Source organism: Macrobrachium rosenbergii, chromosome 4 (genome assembly GCF_040412425.1).
Source record: "Macrobrachium rosenbergii isolate ZJJX-2024 chromosome 4, ASM4041242v1, whole genome shotgun sequence".
NCBI classification, from domain to species: Eukaryota; Metazoa; Arthropoda; class Malacostraca; order Decapoda; family Palaemonidae; genus Macrobrachium; species Macrobrachium rosenbergii.
In genome coordinates, this window is record NC_089744.1 from 33,798,384 (window position 1) to 33,818,622 (window position 20,239).

Consider the following 20,239-nt stretch of genomic DNA (forward strand, 5'->3'; position numbering starts at 1 on the left):
GTGGCCAGTATAACGAACTTGTTGCTTCTAACTTATGTCTCCAGTGTCAGCAATTATGCATTGTCGAGGGTACAAAATGTTGAAGTCTCTCTCTCTCTCTCTCTCTCTCTCTCTCTCTCTCTCTCTCTCTCTCTCTCTCTCTCTCTCTCTCTCTCTCTCTCTCTCTCTCTCTCTCTCTCTCTCTCTCTCTCTCTCTCTCTCTCTCTCTCTCTCTCTCTCTCTCTCTCTCTCTCTCTCTCTCTCTCTCTCTCTGGTCTTGTTGTCTCCGCATGCTTTTCTCTTCAGGTATGTCTCAGGAATCGCTGGGACTTCCACATCGAGAATGCAGGTATAATCTGGAACAATTCTCGCTTGTCGGGTCTTCTGTGATAGTCAGAAGAAGTGCATCTGTCATCCGGAAGGTCTTTAGTCTCCCCTCTTCCCGATGTTCATCTGTACTCAGATGCCTCATATCAAGGTTGGAGAGCAACCTTGGAGGAACCCAGGCTTCAGGCCTCTGAGGGATCGGGAATGAGAGGAGTCATAATCTTCGGAAACTCAGGGCTGCAAGGAACCCCTCAGGTGTTTTTCAGTCCTAGTGCGCAACAGAGTAGTGGGTCTGCTTTGCGACATCGTAACTGCCGTGTTGTATCTGAGAACTCGGGGGAACAAGATCATTAGAACTTTAGAGGTGTATGATTTCTGCCATTCAGTCTCATTCATCAGGTAATCAGGAATTGCGGGAGTGTCAAGACGTCTATGACACTAGCTCCTTCATGGCCCTACGCCCTTGGTTTCCGGAACTCCTAATGTTCCTTATGGAAGTTCTGATGTTCCCTCTCATGCAGAAGATCTTCTAGACAACCGAAGTTTCACCATTATCATCCAAACTCTTGCGTGGTGAACCTAGTTGCAGGCGACTGCTGAGCAAACAGCTAGACAGACCGGACACACTAGCTATGTCTAGACAGTGTTTCTTTCAGCTTGAGAAAGTCAACCCGTGAGCTTTACCATGTCAGCTGGACGTGTGGAAGTCAGTGTCGCAAGGAAGGTCATTCCATCTTTAGGTCTGCCATAACCAAAATAGCTGATTTTCTCTTATTACTTCGGAAAGTCAAGATTCTTCTGTTTTCGGCTACTGCTAGCTACCGCTCAACACTTAGCAGTACATTTTTCCATCTTCCCGAAAATTGCTAGTAGTAAGATCTGATTTATTATGTTCCTTTAAGTTTAACATCCAGTCTTGCCGACTCAGGCTCCTTCGTAAGAGTTGTTGGAAGTTTTAACGTTAAGACAACTGATTAGGTGTTTTCTTTCTTTCGGCCTTAGCAGCAGATAGAAAGGTGGGCGAGCTTGAGGAAGTTTTCTAGGCTGGCTTCCTAGGCAGGAAATGATATGTATTTCTCTTCTTCCGGAATTCGTGGCGAAGACAGAGTTGGAGGCTAAAACTTGGCTTCGTTCGTTTAAGGTTCTGTATCTGTAAGTGTTCGGTTCCGGCGATCAAGTGGGGATGTCTTTATGTCCGGTGCGAATATTAAAGTCCATTTATCAAAGGATGAGAAACTCCGTCTACTTCTGTGTACACTTCTTGTCTCTCTGCGGAATCCTTCCTGTCCGCTGTCAAAGAATGCGATTAGTTACTTCAGAGAGAGGGTTCCTGGTTCCTGGTTCATAAGCGCTCACTCCACAAACACAGTTGCAGGCACACTACACGATTCTCATGAGGTGCAAGCTTTATGCCCTTGAATACAATTTAATTTTGACTTTACATTATATTTAGCATTTAACAGTTTATTTTTCATTACCACACAGTATTTGGAGTATGTCCACTTTATCTCCCTTTCTAAGGATTTGTTCGGTGTCTTCTATTCTAGAGGCTGTTTACTTGTGAGTCCGTCTGTGTTTTCTTCCTTTACTTAAGAGACATTCAGTTCGCCGCAGCACGTATAGCGGCAAACTCTCCTATCTATGGTGCGTTCATTTAGCTGAGGTGGTATTCTCGTAGTGCGAAGGCTCAGAAGGTTATTCTCTTAGTCCATGTGTAACGGCGAAGTCTATTATCTAGGTTGCGCTCATTTAGCTAAGGTGGTATTCACGTAGTGCGGTGGTTATTAGGTTAACCAGATAGAGGAATCCCTCTTAGGCTTTAGAATCTTAAGCAACAGTGATAGTATAATCACATGAACTTAAGTTGAGTACGTTTTAAGTATCCTAGTCTTTGATAGTTTCCGTACAAGAGTCCAAAGAGGTGCTCTCGTAGGCTAGCCTAGGCTCTTTCGTCGGCGCTGAGATACTACTTCACTCATCGGTCGTCGGCCTTAGCCGCAACCTGCAGGGCGGAGGGTCAACGGCTCGGCACACTACCTCATTCCCTCCATACTGGGTATGCTCTGAATAGCCACTTTCGAGATTCATCGTTCTCCTCCTTACGTGAGAGTTATTCTCATAGTCCATGTGTAGCGGCTAACTCTATTATCGAGGGTGCGTACATTTAGCTGAGGGGGTACTCTCTTAGTGGAGGTTCTTAGAGGAGGCCACTTGTAAGTCGGTGTCGGTTTTCACGACTTTCTACCTCAGAGACATTCAGTTTTCTTCAGAGAAGAGTTACTCGCTGGGTCCCTTTGTGGCGACCAGCTCGATCTTATAATTACGTAGTAATGTCAAGGGTGGGGGGAACTTTAGGTAATGAATGTAGTCTAAGGAACTTTGGATTCTCTGTGGGTCGGGATTCATATTGAGAATATTAAGTTTAGCATTAGTACTGTGAAGTTAGGCAGATCCAGTGGACAGGTTTGGTTTCTTCAACCTCTTCTGCATAGACATCAGCTGCAATGGGCAGTGAAGAACTCGAAGATCCTGCACACTCAACTTCTCCTCCATGCATGAGAGGCTACAATAGCCACATGGGAGGTTCCTCGTACCTCTCTGTACATGAGAGTGCTTTGATTAGCCACATGGGAGGTTCATCGTACCCCTCCATACATGAGAATGCTTTGATTAGCCACATGGGAGGTTCGTTGTTCTCCGCTACTTATGGGAGGCTGTGATTAGCCACATGGTAGGTTGGTTTTTTTTATTTTTGCTACTCTCTATCCATGAGGAGGTTTGAGTACCATATGAGAGGTAGCTCGACTCAAACAGTACCTAGACATGAGACTGATGTCGGGGATACTCTCTCTACAGGCATTCTCACCTGCCGTGTGGGATAACCAGGTGAGGATACATTCGTTTATACAGAGTAGGCGAATAATGAGTTACCTGCTTTCCCTGTTGGCAGGTTGGGCTGAATTAGATTGATCCCCCCACCTTAAAATTTTGTTAATCGGGCTAATTCAGATGTTCAGGGAGTGTATTGCAATATGAAGTTTTCATAATAAAACTAATGTTGTAATACTTACCTGAACACCTGAATGATTTTCACCTTCCTCCCCACTTCAATTTGAATAGTGAGTAATGCAATTGGCAATCTTGGCCTCACTCAGCTGGGACTTGCAGCCTCACTCAGCTGGGACTTGCAGCAGTGTTGCCAACGGTACTCCAGGTAACTCATTTGACAAGATTTTCCTGTAAGCGTTGGTAATGCTGACAGTTAGTTACCCACTTAGTGGGTAAAAGCTATGGGGATGTAGTTCGGGCTGGTAGGTGACCAGGGCTAATTCAGATGTTCAGGTAAGTATTACAATATTAGTTTTATTATGAAAACTTCATTTTTTGAAAACTTTATGAAATGATTCTTTGCATCAATAAATTTTGTGTTTTCCATAACTACGGTTAAATCTTTTCAAATGTAGGGATTTTCTTTCAAATGGAGAAATTTAGTATTATTTCATAAAGAACATTCATCGAAAAGGTCTTAATTTGTCAAGAGGGAAACAAGCAGCGGCCCTTTATAATGGTATCGTAAGAGATTAATCCTGAGTTTATTTGTCTCATAAATGACTTGCCTTAAGTTGAATGGAAAATTGGTAGTGTTTGTCAAAACATACCCCATGTTTGATTAAAATTTGAACAGAAAATAATGATGATTTAAAAATGAAATAAATTTTAGCAAGAGAATATGTATACCCAACACTACCCAGTTCTTGATTTATTTAGTAATAAAGATAAATATCTGATACTAAATAATGATACGTATTGCAATACCTTGTAATAAAGGTGAATATCTGATACTAAATATGTATGGCATTAGCCCCTGTAGGGGGTTAGTGCCATCAGTGCACCTCTCACAGTACACTGTAGGTATTGCTTAAGTTTCTTTGCAGCATCCCTTCAGCCCCTAGCTGCAACCCCTTTCATTACTTTGGTCTAAATTCTGTATTCCTTCCATATGATGTTAGCACTCTGACTCAAATCAGTGGCCTGGGTCTCTCCCCTAATTGGATGTAGTATACATTTACATTTTTCCTCATCCATTTGTTGAATGAAATAAAGGTATTTTGCAGTGTCAAAGGGAATATTCCTTTCTTATTTGAAAATCATGATTAGAACTCATTTAGCCTTGTCATATTGTTGTGTATATTAGTAATTTAGTTTTTTTTCAACAGCATCAAGTGATCATGCCAACAACCTTGTCTTATATGATGTAAGAGCAAAGGAAGTCAAGAAACTAAAGATGACATTGCGTATAAATGCTTTAGCCTGGAACCCCATGGAAGCATTCATCCTCACAGCTGCTAGTGAAGATTACAAGTAAGTTATTGTGAAACTATTTCCTTTCATTGTAATTTCTTGTTATTCCTGCATGGAATACAAACCTTTGCCTTTTTAGGTAAGATTGGCTGTTATGTGTCCTTGGTGTGTGTTAATGTAACCAGTTTTGTTCTGCATCGAAGGTAGGAGCATGCTAGTTGGGATCCTTTAAAGTTGGGAAGTTTTGTGGCAACGGAGGAAGGCAAAATGTGTTTACTAGCTTTATTGAAAGGGATTACTCAGCTTTTGATATGCAACATGTTCATAGTTTGCTATCTCCTTCCATTGCTTTGTTAGTGGCTTTGTTGAAGTACTGACAGACATTTCTGTCCTTCAATATTCAGAGCAACCCATTTTTCAAAGCTGTTCCTTCATTGACTTCATGCTAAGGAACTCAGTGCTATTGAGCCTGTTGTGGCAATTGTCTTGAGTGTGGGGATACCTGTGCAGCATTGAGTACAGGCAGTAATCCTTACTCCCGTCGCCACCCCGGTTACCGATGATCCTGCTGCCAAGGTGACTCCTATTTCTCTGGCTGCCCCAGCTGCTCTTGGGGGGGACTTGACCGCCATCCTGAAGAAGATGACAAAGAAGACGTCAAGGAAGAGGTCCCATAAGGTGTTGTCGTCATTGTCTTTGTCGTCTGCTACCTCCTCCCCATCCTCTTCTGAGGCTTGTCGGCCAAAGAAGAAGAAGTCTGTCTCTCACCCCCCCAACAAGAAGCCCCATTCTGGGACTCCTCGTGATTGTAGGCTGGTGATAGACCTATCAACATTGAACCTCTTTATCTGAAAGACAAGGTTCAAGATGGAGACTCCTCGAACAGTCTTAGCAGCTGTCAGAGACAACGACTGCATGCTAACCATAGATTTAAAGGATGCTTACTTCCAGATCCCAAGTCCCGATTCATCCCTCCTCCCGGAAGTTCCTTCGCGTTAGTCATGGAGAACTGGTGTTCCAGTTCAAAGTCCTTTGCTTCGGTCTGACAACAGCTCCCCAGGTGTTCACAAGAGTTTTCACCTTAGTGTCGACATAGGCTCATGCTCGGAATTCGCCTCCTAAGATATCTCAATGAATGGCTGGTCTTGGTGAGTTCCCAGGAAAAGATAATTCGGGACAGGGACCATCTTCTCCAATTTTGTCGTGGCTTAGGCAACGTGGTAAATTTGGACAAGTCCAATCCTCAACCCAGTCAAAGAATCCTTTACCTTGGAATGATCATAGACACTGCCTCGTCGAGAATCTTCCCATCAGACCAGGGGGTAGAGAAGTTCAGGACAGTGGCTTGCTCCTTCTTATTCGAATGGAACCAACTGGATCGGCAATAGCAAGTGATCGTAGGACTTTTGACATCACTAGAGAGCTGGTTCCTCACAGCCATCTTCATCTTCATTCCCTGCAGTGGAGGCTGAAGGAATTTTGGTCTCCAGGAAGGGACTCTCCTCAGCTACAGGTCTCTCTGTCGACAGAGTTAAGATGCAACCTTCTGTGGTGGTTGGATGACGAAAACCTGACAGTGGGAGTGCCTCTTCATTCGGCCCCCTCCATAGCTGCCCCTGTTCTCGGACGCTTCTTCCAAAGGGTTGGGGAGCACATCTAGAAGATCTCTTGACTTAGGTGTGTGGAGTCCTCAGGACAGGAAACTTCACATCAACGTGCTAGAGTTGAAAACAGCCATCCTAGCACTTATGGAGTTTCAAGAAAGGGTGATGGGGCACTCCGTTGTTCTGATGTCAGACAACACTACAGTGGTAGCTTATGTGAACAAATGGTTGGGTAGGGGGTTAGTGTCACACTAACTTCACTTGATAACAGTCCAGTTACACCAGTGGGCTGTCAACACTCCAGTGGACTTCATGGCCAGGTACATTCCAGGCAAGAGGAATGTCGTGGCTGACAAGCTAAGTTGTTGGAGGACAGCTTCTAGGGATGGAGTGGCCTCTGCATCAGGAGGTGGCAAACAGGGGAAGATCACTGATAGACGTCTTTGCGACAAGGTTCAACAGGAAGCTAGAGGTCTATTGTTCAGTAGTTCCAGATTTCTTCACCGTGGCAGAGGATACCCTTCAACATCCTTGGGACAACCTGGACGTCTCACCTTTCCCCCTTTTCACTGATCCATCATGTCCTGAACAGAGTGATGGTTTTCCAGAATCTCAGGATGACTCTTGTAGCTCCTTTATCGCCTCAAGCAGATCTTCTAACTCTGCTCTCAGTGGTCCCGAGAGAAATACTCCCTTGGCACAATCTTCTCTGTCAACCTCATGTAGAACGATACCATCAATTGGTAACATCCCTATCTCTTCACGGTTGGAGACTATCCAGTATCTCCTTCAAGCGAAAGGCTTTTCTTGCAGATCAGCGACACAGATGTCTGGTTACCTCAGAAGATCTTCTTCAACCGTGTATCAGGGGAAATAGGCCGTCTACTGTGATTGGTGTCGTCGACGTGGTTTCACTCCACTCAGAACCTCTGTTCAGCGGATAGCTGATTTTCTGATGTTCCTCAGAACAGAAAAACACCTTTCTGCATCTGCTATTAAGGGCTACAGGGCTGCCTTGGGAAATCTCCATGCTGCTCAAAGTTTTGAACAGTCTTGTTCTCCTAGAGAACTAAAACCTCCTACCTGGGATCTGACTCTGGTGCTAAGTAGTCTCACTCGAGCCCCGTACAAACCACTGTATCGGTCATCGGACAGGAACTTGACCCTCAAGACGGTTTTCCTTCTAGCCTTGGCTTCGTTGAAGAGAGTGGGCGAACTCCATGGTCTGACTTTTGATGTTAAACATACCAGGGGTTGGAAGTCAGTAGCATTCAAATTTGTCCCAAAACCCCTCAGTTCATGATGGCAGTTTTACCTCCTTTTCCATCCCTTCCCTTGGGGATTTTGTTAACAACGATCCAGATGCTCTTTTGCCCCGTCAGAGCACTGCATTGCTATCTAAAAAGGACTTGACAGCTCTGACCGGGATGCTGAAGACTTTTTGTTAGCACAGGCTGGATCAAGAAAGAAGTGTCCAAGAATACCATTTTGTTTTGGCTTTGTGAAGTGATTAGGCATACCTACTCCTCATCAGTTTCTACTGCCAATACTGTGCATGCAAGAGCACATGACATTAGAGGACTAAGCTTCTCCTTGGCATTCAAGAAGAACTTCATTTGTTTATAGAATTTTGAATGCTGGTTTTTGACTCTGCCAAACCACATTCACTTCCTTCTACCTGAGGGACATTGCCCACAGGTCCTTGGACACTTTTTCCTTGAGTCCGGTGGTGGATACTCAATAAGTTGTGTAGCTCATCCAGTGCCCCTAGCGGGACAGTTTTGTATCTTGCCTAAGATGATGATATGAAAGTGAGGATGATTGAGATGACTGGTCTCTTTTCCTTCCCCCTTTTTCCTTCTCTACCTACAGACGGTAAGAAGATGGTTCCATCATACGCTGGAACGGCCCAGATACAGGTGAGTGAAGTAGCTTTACTGTTAGATTGCTTTTATTCTACACAAATATACCTTGCAGTAGCAAACCCTTCCTCTTTCTAGCAAGGAGAGAGAGGAATGCTAACAAACACATATAGGTGACTACCTTAGTTTGTTATCTGATCAGATAGAGCTCTTTAACTTCCTCTAATGCAATAAATTTCTGCTTTGGACTTAGCCCAGTAGTCAGACTGTTGGATACCTGTATATCTTACAGATCAGAGGCTTAGGTCTCCTTCCTTTGAATTCTCTTTTTCATTAAGTATGACTGGGTGTGCCAAACCTCCAGTTAGTTCAGGATTCTCTTACCTCCCACCAAGAGCGAGTCTATCCGAATGTTAAGACCCAGGTTTGTTCCACATGTGAACAAATGACAAATTTAAATTAATATGTATTTTTCTTAGCTAACAAACCTGCGGTCCCAACATATACTGTCCTTCTCTAGCCACCCTTCATTTACTGCCCACCCCTAGCCACCCCTCATTTAGTTAACCATGGGCTGGAAGAAAACTGAGACGTCACAGGGTTGAAATAAGGTTGCTGCCTGCTTCCCATCTCACCTCCGTGACAGATGCCAGATGCCACCAATTCCTTGCATAACAGGTTTCTAACTGGCGCCAGAAGATTTATTGTAATGTTAAGACTGCAGGTTTGTTAGCTATGAAAAATACAAATTAATTTAAATTTGTAATTTTTTGCAAGGCAGCAGTCAGACCCAGTGTGGATTGAACAGGTCAAGATGCAGGTAGACTTCACAATTGAGTAACCTGTCTAAGAGCTTCTGCTCTTAGGTGTGATCACTCCCCTTGCTTGTTGTCAAGGAGACAAGTATATAGCCTGATTTATGAAAAATTTTTAAAAACTGACATAAAACATTATTCTGCTCTATGAACTTATGACACAAATATATTTTACATTTTTTAATGTGCTTTTTTGTATCAAACATGGCTCAAATAGTAATGAATTTCATATCATTGGAAGGCAATTTATCATATTTTATTTGTGTAAATAGAAATTGAAAATCTGTTTTCTGCTATTTTCGTGAATTTTTTCAAAAGGTTTTTGTTATGACTAACTTTTACTTGTGATACTGATTTTTTGGGAGGCATTTTTAAACAACTCTCTAGCTTTAAAAGGAAACCAAATCTATTAACATAGCATGAAGTTTGATATTACACAGAGCACTTGGGGAAAATTATTGACAAAAATTTTTGCTCAGTTAGTGAAGAGCAAGTGTTCTGGCACAGATTTTGGCTCCTCTAAACATCAAAGGGTTAAAGAGCTTTCTTTTTTTTTTTAAAGGTGTTAAACATGAAAAAGTTATTAAATTATAATATGAAAATTTTATAGTCTTCTAAATTTTCTCATTTCCAACCATAAAATCACCTATTTTTTTTTTTTTCAAGGAAACTTTCTTTTAGCTTAGGATAAACTGATACTGTACAATCAAATTTTCTCAACTCATTTCTTCAAATTTATATATTGGTATCATATATAATTGGTATTATGTATGCAATGATAGATTTCCCAGAGAGAGAGAGAGAGAGAGAGAGAGAGAGAGAGAGAGAGAGAGAGAGAGAGAGAGAGAGAGAGAGAGAGAGAGAGAGAGAGAGAGAGAGAGAGAGAATGGAGCCCAACTAGGCTGTTCAGTACTGTATTCCCATATCCATATTTGGATGTACCAGCACCCCACCTTGGGTTTACTGTATTAGTGTAATTATGTTATGGTTTACTATATTATAGTGATTTCACATGATTTTCATAGGTTGCAGTGAGGAATATTTCATCTGTTTACAATATTCAAAATGTTTGTATACTTTGTTTTTCTGTAGTAATAATATTTAACATAGTTTGTTTACCTTTGCAGCTGCTACAGCTTCGACATAAGAAATATGGACAAACCTAACAGAATAGTTAGTGTTCATGAAGGACACACTTCAGCTGTAATAGACTTGGATTATTCACCCACTGGTCGAGAATTCTGCAGTGGAAGCTACGATAAATCTGTCAGAATTTTCAGAGTTGATGAGGTAAGGTAATTGTGAATTTCTTGGGAGTGTTTTCTTGTAATTAAATTTGTTGTTTCCAGGTTTTGAAATGTTGAGAAAATTGATTTTGTTTTTCCATGAAAAGGAAGATCTTAATTAGAAGTTTACATTTCACATCATCTTTGTGGAATAGAATAGTAAATATTTCATAAAATAACAAGAATATGGCTTATGTTAATGTGTTTTAATTCTTTGTTATACTTGTTCATTATGTTATTCATAGCAAGAAGCATCTAATATTATTCTGTTACTACTGTTAATATATTTTTTAAGGCTTTTGTCATTATAATATTCCATTATTAATGTTCTTCTCTTATTATAATTGCTTTATAATTACTGTTTACTCTCCTCTTGTTCCACAATTTAACCCTGTACTTTTAGTACATGCTATCTGTGTATACTTACATAGTTTCATCTAGACTAGTGAATATATTAGAAACATTACATATTTGTAACTAATGTAATTTTTTTGGAGTTGCATAAGGAAGCATCTTTTTCCTCTGTAGTATTTATCTTGTAATTCACTTCTATATTTCTTTACCCTACAAATACTGTACTGTCGTACTTGCCTAGTGAAGGATCCATATACAGTATTTGTCTCTCTATAATTGTTGGCTCTACACCGGGGAACACTGAAGTCTTCAGAAAAACAGAATTTGACAATGGAGTAGTTATAAATGGCATAAATGCTGTAGTAATATCCTTTTCATTGTGTATCATTCTCACAAAATATTAGTATCTGTTTTCTTTCTGTATTTAGTAATACAGTGGACCCCTGCCTATTCACAGTTCCGGATTCGCCTATTCGCAGATTTCTCTGTGGAACATATGTACACATTATTCGCAGAAAATTCACTTATTCGCGGTATTTCTCATAAAGAAATATTCACAAATAACTGTATTTTCATATAATTTTCGTGACTAAATTCACTTTTTGTAATTAAACTTGAATTATTCAGGTATAAACATTTGTAGAGGGTATTTTGGTGTTTTGAACTCTCAAAATAGGCAGTTATAAGCATTTTTAGAGGGGTTTTAAGTATTTGCAGATTTGAGCTATTTGCGGGGTTAGTGGTACACATTCCCTGCGAATACCAGGGGTCAACTGTACTCGTATCAGTTTTTCATAACTTATGGTTTATCCTTACTGTGGTTAGGAATAGAACTTATATATTCAACTTGAAAAAAAAATAATGTTCATTTTCTCATGCACATTTACTTTGGCTATGAATGGCACTTACATTTTCAGCTTTCATAAAAAAAATTATAATCATTATATACTTAACACAGAAATTGTGGCTTGGTTTTTTCACACAAAAGTAATTTTTTTGAAACACAACTATTCTATAAAATGGTACGAATACTCAATCTTTCTCGTTTAAACTGTCGTCCTTATTCTTACAATAATAACTTCTGCTACATAGAAATTTGTGATGTTGTGGAATTTGTTTAACAAAGGATCATAACCATTCCTATCCATTTCCCACATCTCTATGATGCTGTCAGTCATCATCATCACCAACATCATTTCACTCCTTTGGTGGCTTTCTTCTTACCAAATTAGCTATAACAGTTTCCCAATCCTCCAGACACAAAGAATCTTCTAAGTCATCAGTATCATTAATATCTAAAATCTTGTAAATGAGAAGATGAATATCTGCTGATGATTATGGATGTAGCTTGAGGTGGTGAAAGTATGATGCCTCCAACACTGCCTCAAGGTGTTTTATTGGCTTATGTATGATAACATTTATAAATACTATGTATCATGAAAAAGGTATGATGTGGCTGGGAATGAAAGAGATTTGATGTAATGTTTGGAAAAGCCAGTCATGTATATTAATAGTCTATGATAGTAAAATATTTATTGTATATGCATTGTATAAATTGGCGTAATTTCCAAGAAATACAATGTTTAAGCATTGTATTAAGTGAGGTTTTGAATGGCCTACTTCTGAATGGAAGAAATACCATCGATATTATGTATTTTTTTCTCTTTTCAGACTAAGTGCCGTGATGTCTACCACACAAAAAGGATGTTTAAAATTAATTGTGTGCTATGGTCTGCTGATAGTAAATATATTCTGTCTGGATCATCAGACCACAATCTCCGAATCTGGAAAGCTAAGGCTCATGAAAAGATGGGTGCTGTAAGTATAATTACATTAAAAATACCCAACAATACAATACTTTCAAGAAGTTTGTAACTTACAGGGAAAATTTAAGGAACTGCTGCAACAAAGGAACATGATTTTGGCAGAGGTTGCATTATGCTATGTACAGAATGAGCTTTTTATCACTGTGTAAAACCGTTAATTCAAACCAATGTCATATGTCACATTTTTCAGGCAGGCCTGAAAGTATCTTTAGGGAGGAAAATTGGTAAAAGGTGATGTAAGAGAAGCTGGGAGAGTCAAAAGGGAATTTATAAAAAAAAAAAAAAAAAAAAAAGGATTGAAATCAATGCCACTGGGGTCCAAATAACTTGGCAGAATCTCTAGCACTACTAACAGAGTGCCTTGCAAGCCCCACTATAAGTAGCTATATATGTTTGTCTTGGAAGGTTATTCAGGGAATTTTAGGTTATTTTTGATATATTATCATTATCTGGAGTGAATCTTACCTACTGTTAAAGTTAGCTTGATGTTTGTGCAATTAGGTGCAATTGGCTTTTTAAAAAAAAAATCAAAATACGATTGGCTAACTCGCTAAGACTGTCGTCCCTGTAAACACCTGTTCCCACCAGGTAGTGCTGGAATGTTTATGTTCAGGTTGGATTTCTTCGTGCCGTGCCCTTATTTTGATGATTTCTGGCTAATTTTCTCTTGTGTGGTATTGTGCTTGTGTTCTGTATTTGCATTCTATACTCTACAACAAGCAGAAATGAAAGCATTAGGCTATACAGAAAAGAGTTTATGGAAACCGAATGTTTTGGTTTTGCAGGATGACCTCTCTCAATCTCAACTGTCTTCCGGTTCAGGTTCAGCGCCGAACTACCAAGCAACTCTGGGTGAGGAGTTTGGTAGTTTGGCACACTTGCTGGCTCAAATACCATCCCTTTTGGAGAGAGTGATTGTGATGTATGTGAACCAGTAGAGTTAGGGTTTCAGACATTTTACGTTTGCCTCAGTGGTTCTGAACTGTGTGTCAATTTTTCTGTTTTCTCCCCCCCCCCCCCAAGCAGTTATCACATCACCTTGTGACAATTATTCCTTTTCTTAATAGTGGCTCTTCCTCTTCCGCCACCTACTTAGCTAGTGAGTCAGCCTGGTGATAGCACAACTGTTGCTTCTTGGTACAGTGGAACCTCACTTATTCGCGGTTCAGCATTTTCGGATTCAGTAATTCGCGGATTTTACTGTGGAACGTATTTTTTTATAAATCGCGGAAAATTTGGTAATTTGCAGATTTTTTCATAGAGCAGTATTCACCAATTACTGTATTTTCAGGTTATTTTCATGACTAAATACATTTTTTATGGTGAAGAAGTGATTTACTAATTTTCAAATATTAATATTAAAATAATGTAGACAGCAAACTATTGGTGGTGACATGAATGGACATGTATGAAGGACCAGAGAGGGCATTGAGAGGGTGCATGGTGACTGGGGAGTTGGAGAGAGAAATGATGAGGGAGAGTGAGTTGTGGATTGCGCAGTGTCATTTGATTTGGCTCTTATTAAAATCTGGTTTGAAAAGAAAGAAAATCAGTACATCACATACAAGAGTGAAGCGAGAGAAAGTCAAATTGACTTCCACATGTGCAGAAGATGACATCTGAGAGAGGTGAGAAATTATAAAATTTAAAATGGAGAGTGTGTGGCAGCACAGCTCAGGGTGGTGGTAATGGACTTGGAAGTAAGGAACACAGAAAAAGAGAAGCCTGCATGTGTCCCATCAACAATCAAGTGGGGGAAGCTGAAACAAGAGGAGGAAGCAAGGCAGGAATTTAAGGAGAGAGTATTGAGGGAAGTTAGATTGCTAGAGGGAGTGCAAGAATGGTGGAATCACAACAGTACGTTGATTAAGACAGTGGGTGGAGAGGTGTTGGGAAAGACATCTGGAAAGAAGCCTCCTGACGATAAGGAAACCTGGAGGCGGAATGGTGAATTGAAAGAGGTGGTGAAAGCCAAAAAAGATGCAAAAAAAGATCTGGAAAAGTATGGACAGCAAGAGGATAAGGAGAGATACCAAAGACATAAGAAACAAGTAAAGAAGGCGGTTGCACAAGAAAAAGCAAGAGCATTAGATGACGTACGAAGAGCGGGAAACACCTGAGGGGAGAGAAAAATTCACAGAATTGCAAAGTCGAGGGACAAGAACACCAAAGACTGCTCCCATATAAAACAGGTTAAAGATGGGAATGGGGTAGTTTTATACAATGAGGATAAGTTAAAGAAGAGGTGGAAAGAATATTATGAACACCTGTTAAATGAAGAAAATCCTAGAAAATTCCTTGAAGATGCATTCCAGAACCTTGGTATGACACATACTATTAGCAGGAAGGAAGTAAAGAAGGCACTAGAGAAGATGAAAAATGTTAAAGCAACAGGACCAGATGGAATTCCTACAGAGGTGTGGAAGAGTCTGGGAGAAGAAGGAATAGACATGCTGTGGGACCTAGCAAAGAAAATATACAGTCAAGAAAAGATACCAAACGAATGGAGAGAAAGCTTTATTGTGCCTAACTATAAAGAGAAGGGCGACATCTAGGATTGTGCAAACTACAGGGAAACAAAGCTAATGTCTCACACCATGAAAATCTGGGAAAGAATAATGGATAAAAAAAATTAGAGAGGAAACATCTGTAGGTGAGGAACAGTTTGGATTCATGCGAGGAAGAGGAACGACAGATGCAGTGTTTGCCCTCCGACAGATAATGGAAAAACACCGGGAAAAGCAGAAAGGACTGGACATAGTATTGATAGATCTGGAAAAGGCATATGATAGAGTCCCACGCCAAGAAGTTTGGAGGTGTATGCAAATAAAGAGAACACCGGAGAAGTATGTGAGGTTGGTCCAAGATATGTATGGAGCAGCAAAAATGCAGGTCAGAAGCAGTGTTGGGTTAACTGGATACCAGTAAGAGTTGGTTTACATCAGGGATCTGCTTTAAGTCCATATCTTTTTGACCTGATAATGGATGTGCTATCTCAAGGAATAAGAGATCAATCCCCCTGGTGCATGTTGTTTGCTGATGACATCGTGTTATGCAGCACCAGCAGAGGGGTAGTGGAGTTGAAACTAGAGCAGTGGAGGAAGGTACTGGAAGACAGAGGATTAAAGATAAGTAGGAAGAAGACTGATTACTTAAGTTTTAATGAAGGTCAAGACTCCAAGATAAGTACTGTATGGAGGGGACAAAATTGAACCGAGTAGAAAAATTCAGGTATCTTGGTTCAAGATTGGCTGGTGATGGAAATTTGGATGTAGAAATAACACACAGTTCAGGCTGGGTGGGAAAACTGGAGAAAGATGTCAGGTGTCTTGTGCGACCGCAGAATCAACATGAAGGTGAAAGGAAGAGTGTATAAGACAAGACAGTAGTGAGACCAGCTTTGATGTATGAAGCAGAAACATGTTGGTAAAGAGAGTCTAAGAGAAGAAATTGGATGCGGTAGAGGTGAAAATGTTCAGGTGGATGAGTGGAGTAACATAAATGGACAGGATCAAAAATGAAAGAATAAGAGGAACTATTAAAGTCGTAGAACTATCAAAGAAGGCCCAGGAAAGAAGACTGCAGCGGTATGGCCATATGATGAGAAGGGATGAGACATATGTCGGGAGGAGAGTGATGCAGATGGAGATGCCTGGTGGGAGAGCAAGAGGAAGACCAAAGCAAAGGTGGATGGATATAGTTAGAGAAGACCAAAGCACAGTTGGATGGATATATTTAGAGAAGACCAATTCAGAGGACAGTGTGTTTGACCGAGCCAGGTGGAGGAAAGCTGTCAGATACATCGACCCCACATAGAAGTGGGAAAAGATGCAGAGAAAGAAAAAGATTTAAATATTTCTTAACTCAGAGAGAGAGAGAGAGAGAGAGAGACTTATGTAAGCCTGTGGAAAGAAACAGGTTTGTAAGCTTTGCGCTGGTAATAAACTGGTTTTCTCCCCTCCTTATACAGGCAGTCCCCGCTTACCAGCAGCATTGGTTAACAGCGTTTCGGTGTTACGGTGCTTGGCTAGTGATGTCGTTAACTGGATTTTCGGCACCAGTCTCTGGTTAACGGCACCATTAACCCTTTAACGCCGAAGCCCTATTTTCAAAAACGTCTCCCGTATGCCGGCGGCCTCCGAGAGGTAGCGCCAAAGCGGAAAAAAAGTTTTTTTCAAAAAATCACAGCGCGCTTAGTTTTCAAGATTAAGAGTTCATTTTTGGCTCCTTTTTTTCTCATTGCCTGAAGTTTAGTATGCAACCATCAGAAATAAAAAAAAATATCATTATCATATATAAATATTGGAATATATGACAACGAAAAAAAAAAACGTATATAATAGTATACAAATCGCGCTGTAAGGAAAACGGTTGAAGCTAATGAGTTAATTTTTTTAGTTGTATTGTACACTAAATTGCGATGATTTTGGTATATAACAGATTGTAAAACGATTAAAGCAACACAGAAAATATTATCACAAAATGATGCATGAATTCGTAACGCGACATTAAAAAAAGTTTTTTCAAAAATTCACCAAAAATCAAAATATTGTGCTAGAGACTTTCCAATTGTGCCAAAATGAAGGAAATTGATTGAATATTACTAGGCTGTAAGTTTTTTTAGCTTACAATTGCTTTTTGAACCATTTCGATCGAGTTAAAGTTGACCGAAGGTTGATTTTTTCTATTTATCGTTATTTCGATGTAAATATAAAAAAACTGTGAAGAGCTAAAGGAATGATATATTTTTTGTTGTATTCTACATGGTATTCTACATGAAATTGCGTACATTTTGATGTATAACACTTTATGTAACGAATAATATGAAACGGCGAAAAAATTACGGCAAGCTGACGCAAGAAATGACAGGATTTTCAGTGGACCATGGCAGCATGAGCGAAGGAAAATTTTGTTTTAAAAAATTCACCAAAAATCTACATATTGTGCTAGAGACTTTCTGTTTGTTGCAAAATGAAGGTAAATGATTGATTGTTACTCGAATGTAATAATTATGGCTTATGGATGCGTTTTTCGATCATTTGGTCGAAGTCAAAGTTGACCGAATGTTAAAATTTTGTCAGTTATCGTGATTTCAAGCGAAAATATTAAAAACTGTGAAGAGCTAAAGGAATGACATATTTTTTGTTGTATTCTACATGAAATTTTGCACATTTTGATGTATAACACTTTATGTAACGAATAATATGAAACGGCGAAAAAATTACAGCAAGCTAACGCAAGAAATGACAGGATTTTCAGCGGAGTGGCGCATGCTGAGCTTAAGGAAATTTTTTTTTCAAAAATTCACCAAAAATCTAAATAATGTGCTAGAGACTTTCCGTTTGTTGCAAAATGAAGGTAAATGATTGATTGTTACTCGAATGTAATAATTATGGCTTACGGATGCGTTTTTTCGATCATTTCGGTCGAATCAAAGTTGACCGAATGTTAAAAATTTTGTCAGTTATCGTTATTTCGGCGAAAATATTAAAAACTGTGAAGAGCTAAAGGAATGACATATTTTTTGTTGTATTCTACATGAAATTGCGCACATTTTGATGTATAACACTTTTTTGTAACGAATAATATGAAACGGTGAAAAAATTATGGCAAGCTGACGCAAGAAATGACAGGATTTTCAGCGTAGTACGCGTGCGCGGAGTGAAGGAAAATTTTTTTTTTTTTCAAAAATTCAACAAAAATCTAAATAATGTGCTAGAGACTTTCTGTTTGCTGCATAATGAAGGTAAATGATTGATTGTTACTCGAATGTAATAATTATGGCTTACGGATGCGTTTTTGATCATTTCGGTCGAATCAAAGTTGACCGAATGTTAAAATTTTGTCAGTTATCGTGATTTCGATGTAAATATTAAAAAACTGTGAAGAGCTAAAGGAATGATATATTTTTGTTGTATTCTACATGAAATTGCACACATTTTGATGTATAACACTTTATGTAACGAATAATATGAAATGACGAAAAAAAATTACGGCAAGCTGACGCAAGAAATGACAGGATTTTCAGCGAAGTTGCGGCGTATGGAGCGGAGGAAAATTTTTTTAAAAAATTCACCAAAATTCTAAATATTGTGCTAGAGACTTTCCGTTTGTTGCAAAATGAAGGTAAATGATTGATTGTTACTCGAATGTAATAATTATGGCTTACAGATGCGTTTTTGATCATTTCGGTCGAGTCAAAGTTGACCGAATGTTAAAATTTTGTCAGTTATCGTGATTTCGATGTAAATATTAAAACACTGTGAAGAGCTAAAGGAATGATATATTTTTGTTGTATTCTACATGAAATTGCACACATTTTGATGTATAACACTTTATGTAACGAATAATATGAAATGGCGAAAAAATTACGGCAAACTGGCGCAAGAAATGACAGGATTTTCTGCGGAGTTTTGCTATATGAGCGGAGGAAAATTTTTTTTCAAAAATTCACCAAAATTCTAAATATTGTGCTAGAGACTTTCCGTTTGTTGCAAAATGAAGGTAAATGATTCACCAAAATTCTAAATATTGTGCTAGAGACTTTCCGTTTGTTGCAAAATGAAGGTAAATGATTGATTGTTACTCGAATGTAATAATTATGGCTTACGGATGCGTTTTTCGATCATTTCGGTCGAGTCAAAGTTGACCGAATGTTAAAATTCACTTTGGATGCTGGGTCCTTCTCCAGCATCCCAGTCTAAAACTCGCCTCACACGCTCACTTCCGACAGGCAGTATGCGCCTTTCACGGTCCTGACGCCTTTGTGACATCTCTGCAAATGTTCTGTTGCAGCATGAATACGCTAACACTCGCAAAAGTTCAACAAAACACGTCCGCGTCAAAATATCGCTCCCGCAAGGTGCTGCTCTGATGCTCTCTGATGCGAGATGGGGGAAATTCACGCATGCGCGTCTGGGTGACGCTCAGAAACAAAACAACAGCTGGATCCGTGAACTCCCAGCATCCGCCGAGGCGCTGGATTTGAAATCTTCCGCAAACTAGGCCTACAATTATTTTTCCGCGAATATTTAAAAAAAGCATTTTCAGTCGACGTTTGCAACGTCCACTCGGCATTCGACAGACAATTTTGGACGACGTTTAAAACGTCCAACTGGCGTTTAAGGGCTAAGTGGGGATTTCGGCGCCAATCTCTGGTTGACAGTGCCATTAAGTTTGGATTTCGGCTCCGATATCCGGTTAACGATGTCTTTAAGAGGGGTTTTTGGCGCTATTATTGCCAATTTTTGGTTAGCGGCGCTCAGCCTGGGACAGAACCCCCGCCGTTAACCAGGAACTGCGTGTAGTGAACCCTGCTGGTGGCTACAGCTCCCTAAAACCTGTTTTCTCACCTCATTATAGCACCTACAGCTATGCCACTTGGAAATGATATTGAAATATTAAAATGATAGTAAAGTGTTTTAGGATGATAATGTAAGGTATATTTGGTGTCTGAACTATTAAAATATGCAGTTATATGCCTTGTTAGAGGGGAGGTTCCAATATATCACGGATTTTCAGTATTCGCGGTTGGTTGTGAAACCTAACCCCCGTGAATATGGGGGGTCAACTGTAATCGCCTCTTAAGTGTTGTGCAGACTACACCATTGTCATGGTTATGTGATGGCATCATGCATGAAACTTGTACCTTTCCCATCCATGCAGACGACACCACTGTCGTCAAGGTTACGTGGTGATATCGTACAAAAATTCCCCTGTCCCACCCAAATACCCATTCACTCCTTCCAACACTTTCTCTCAACATTCCATGCCGTCATTGCTGACCTTCCAGCATATAACACCTCTTCCTTCTCAGTTCCTCCGTTTAGGCTTCAGGAGTTTGAGCCATGTTTTGGTTTATTCTCCTTTAGTATTTAAGCGTTG

At 39.8% G+C, this 20,239-nt stretch overlaps 1 protein-coding gene across 1 annotated transcript in view; it reads left to right on the forward strand.

Moving 5' to 3' along the window:
• The window catches only part of LOC136832563 (DDB1- and CUL4-associated factor 13), a 59,072-nt gene that overhangs the window by 21,830 nt on the left and 17,003 nt on the right, over nt 1-20,239 (forward strand). The window contains exons 5-7 of the mRNA XM_067093582.1: nt 4,524-4,668; nt 10,017-10,179; nt 12,201-12,347. Of these exons, the coding sequence (XP_066949683.1) occupies nt 4,524-4,668; nt 10,017-10,179; nt 12,201-12,347 (455 nt within the window). The remainder of the gene's footprint in view (nt 1-4,523; nt 4,669-10,016; nt 10,180-12,200; nt 12,348-20,239) is intronic.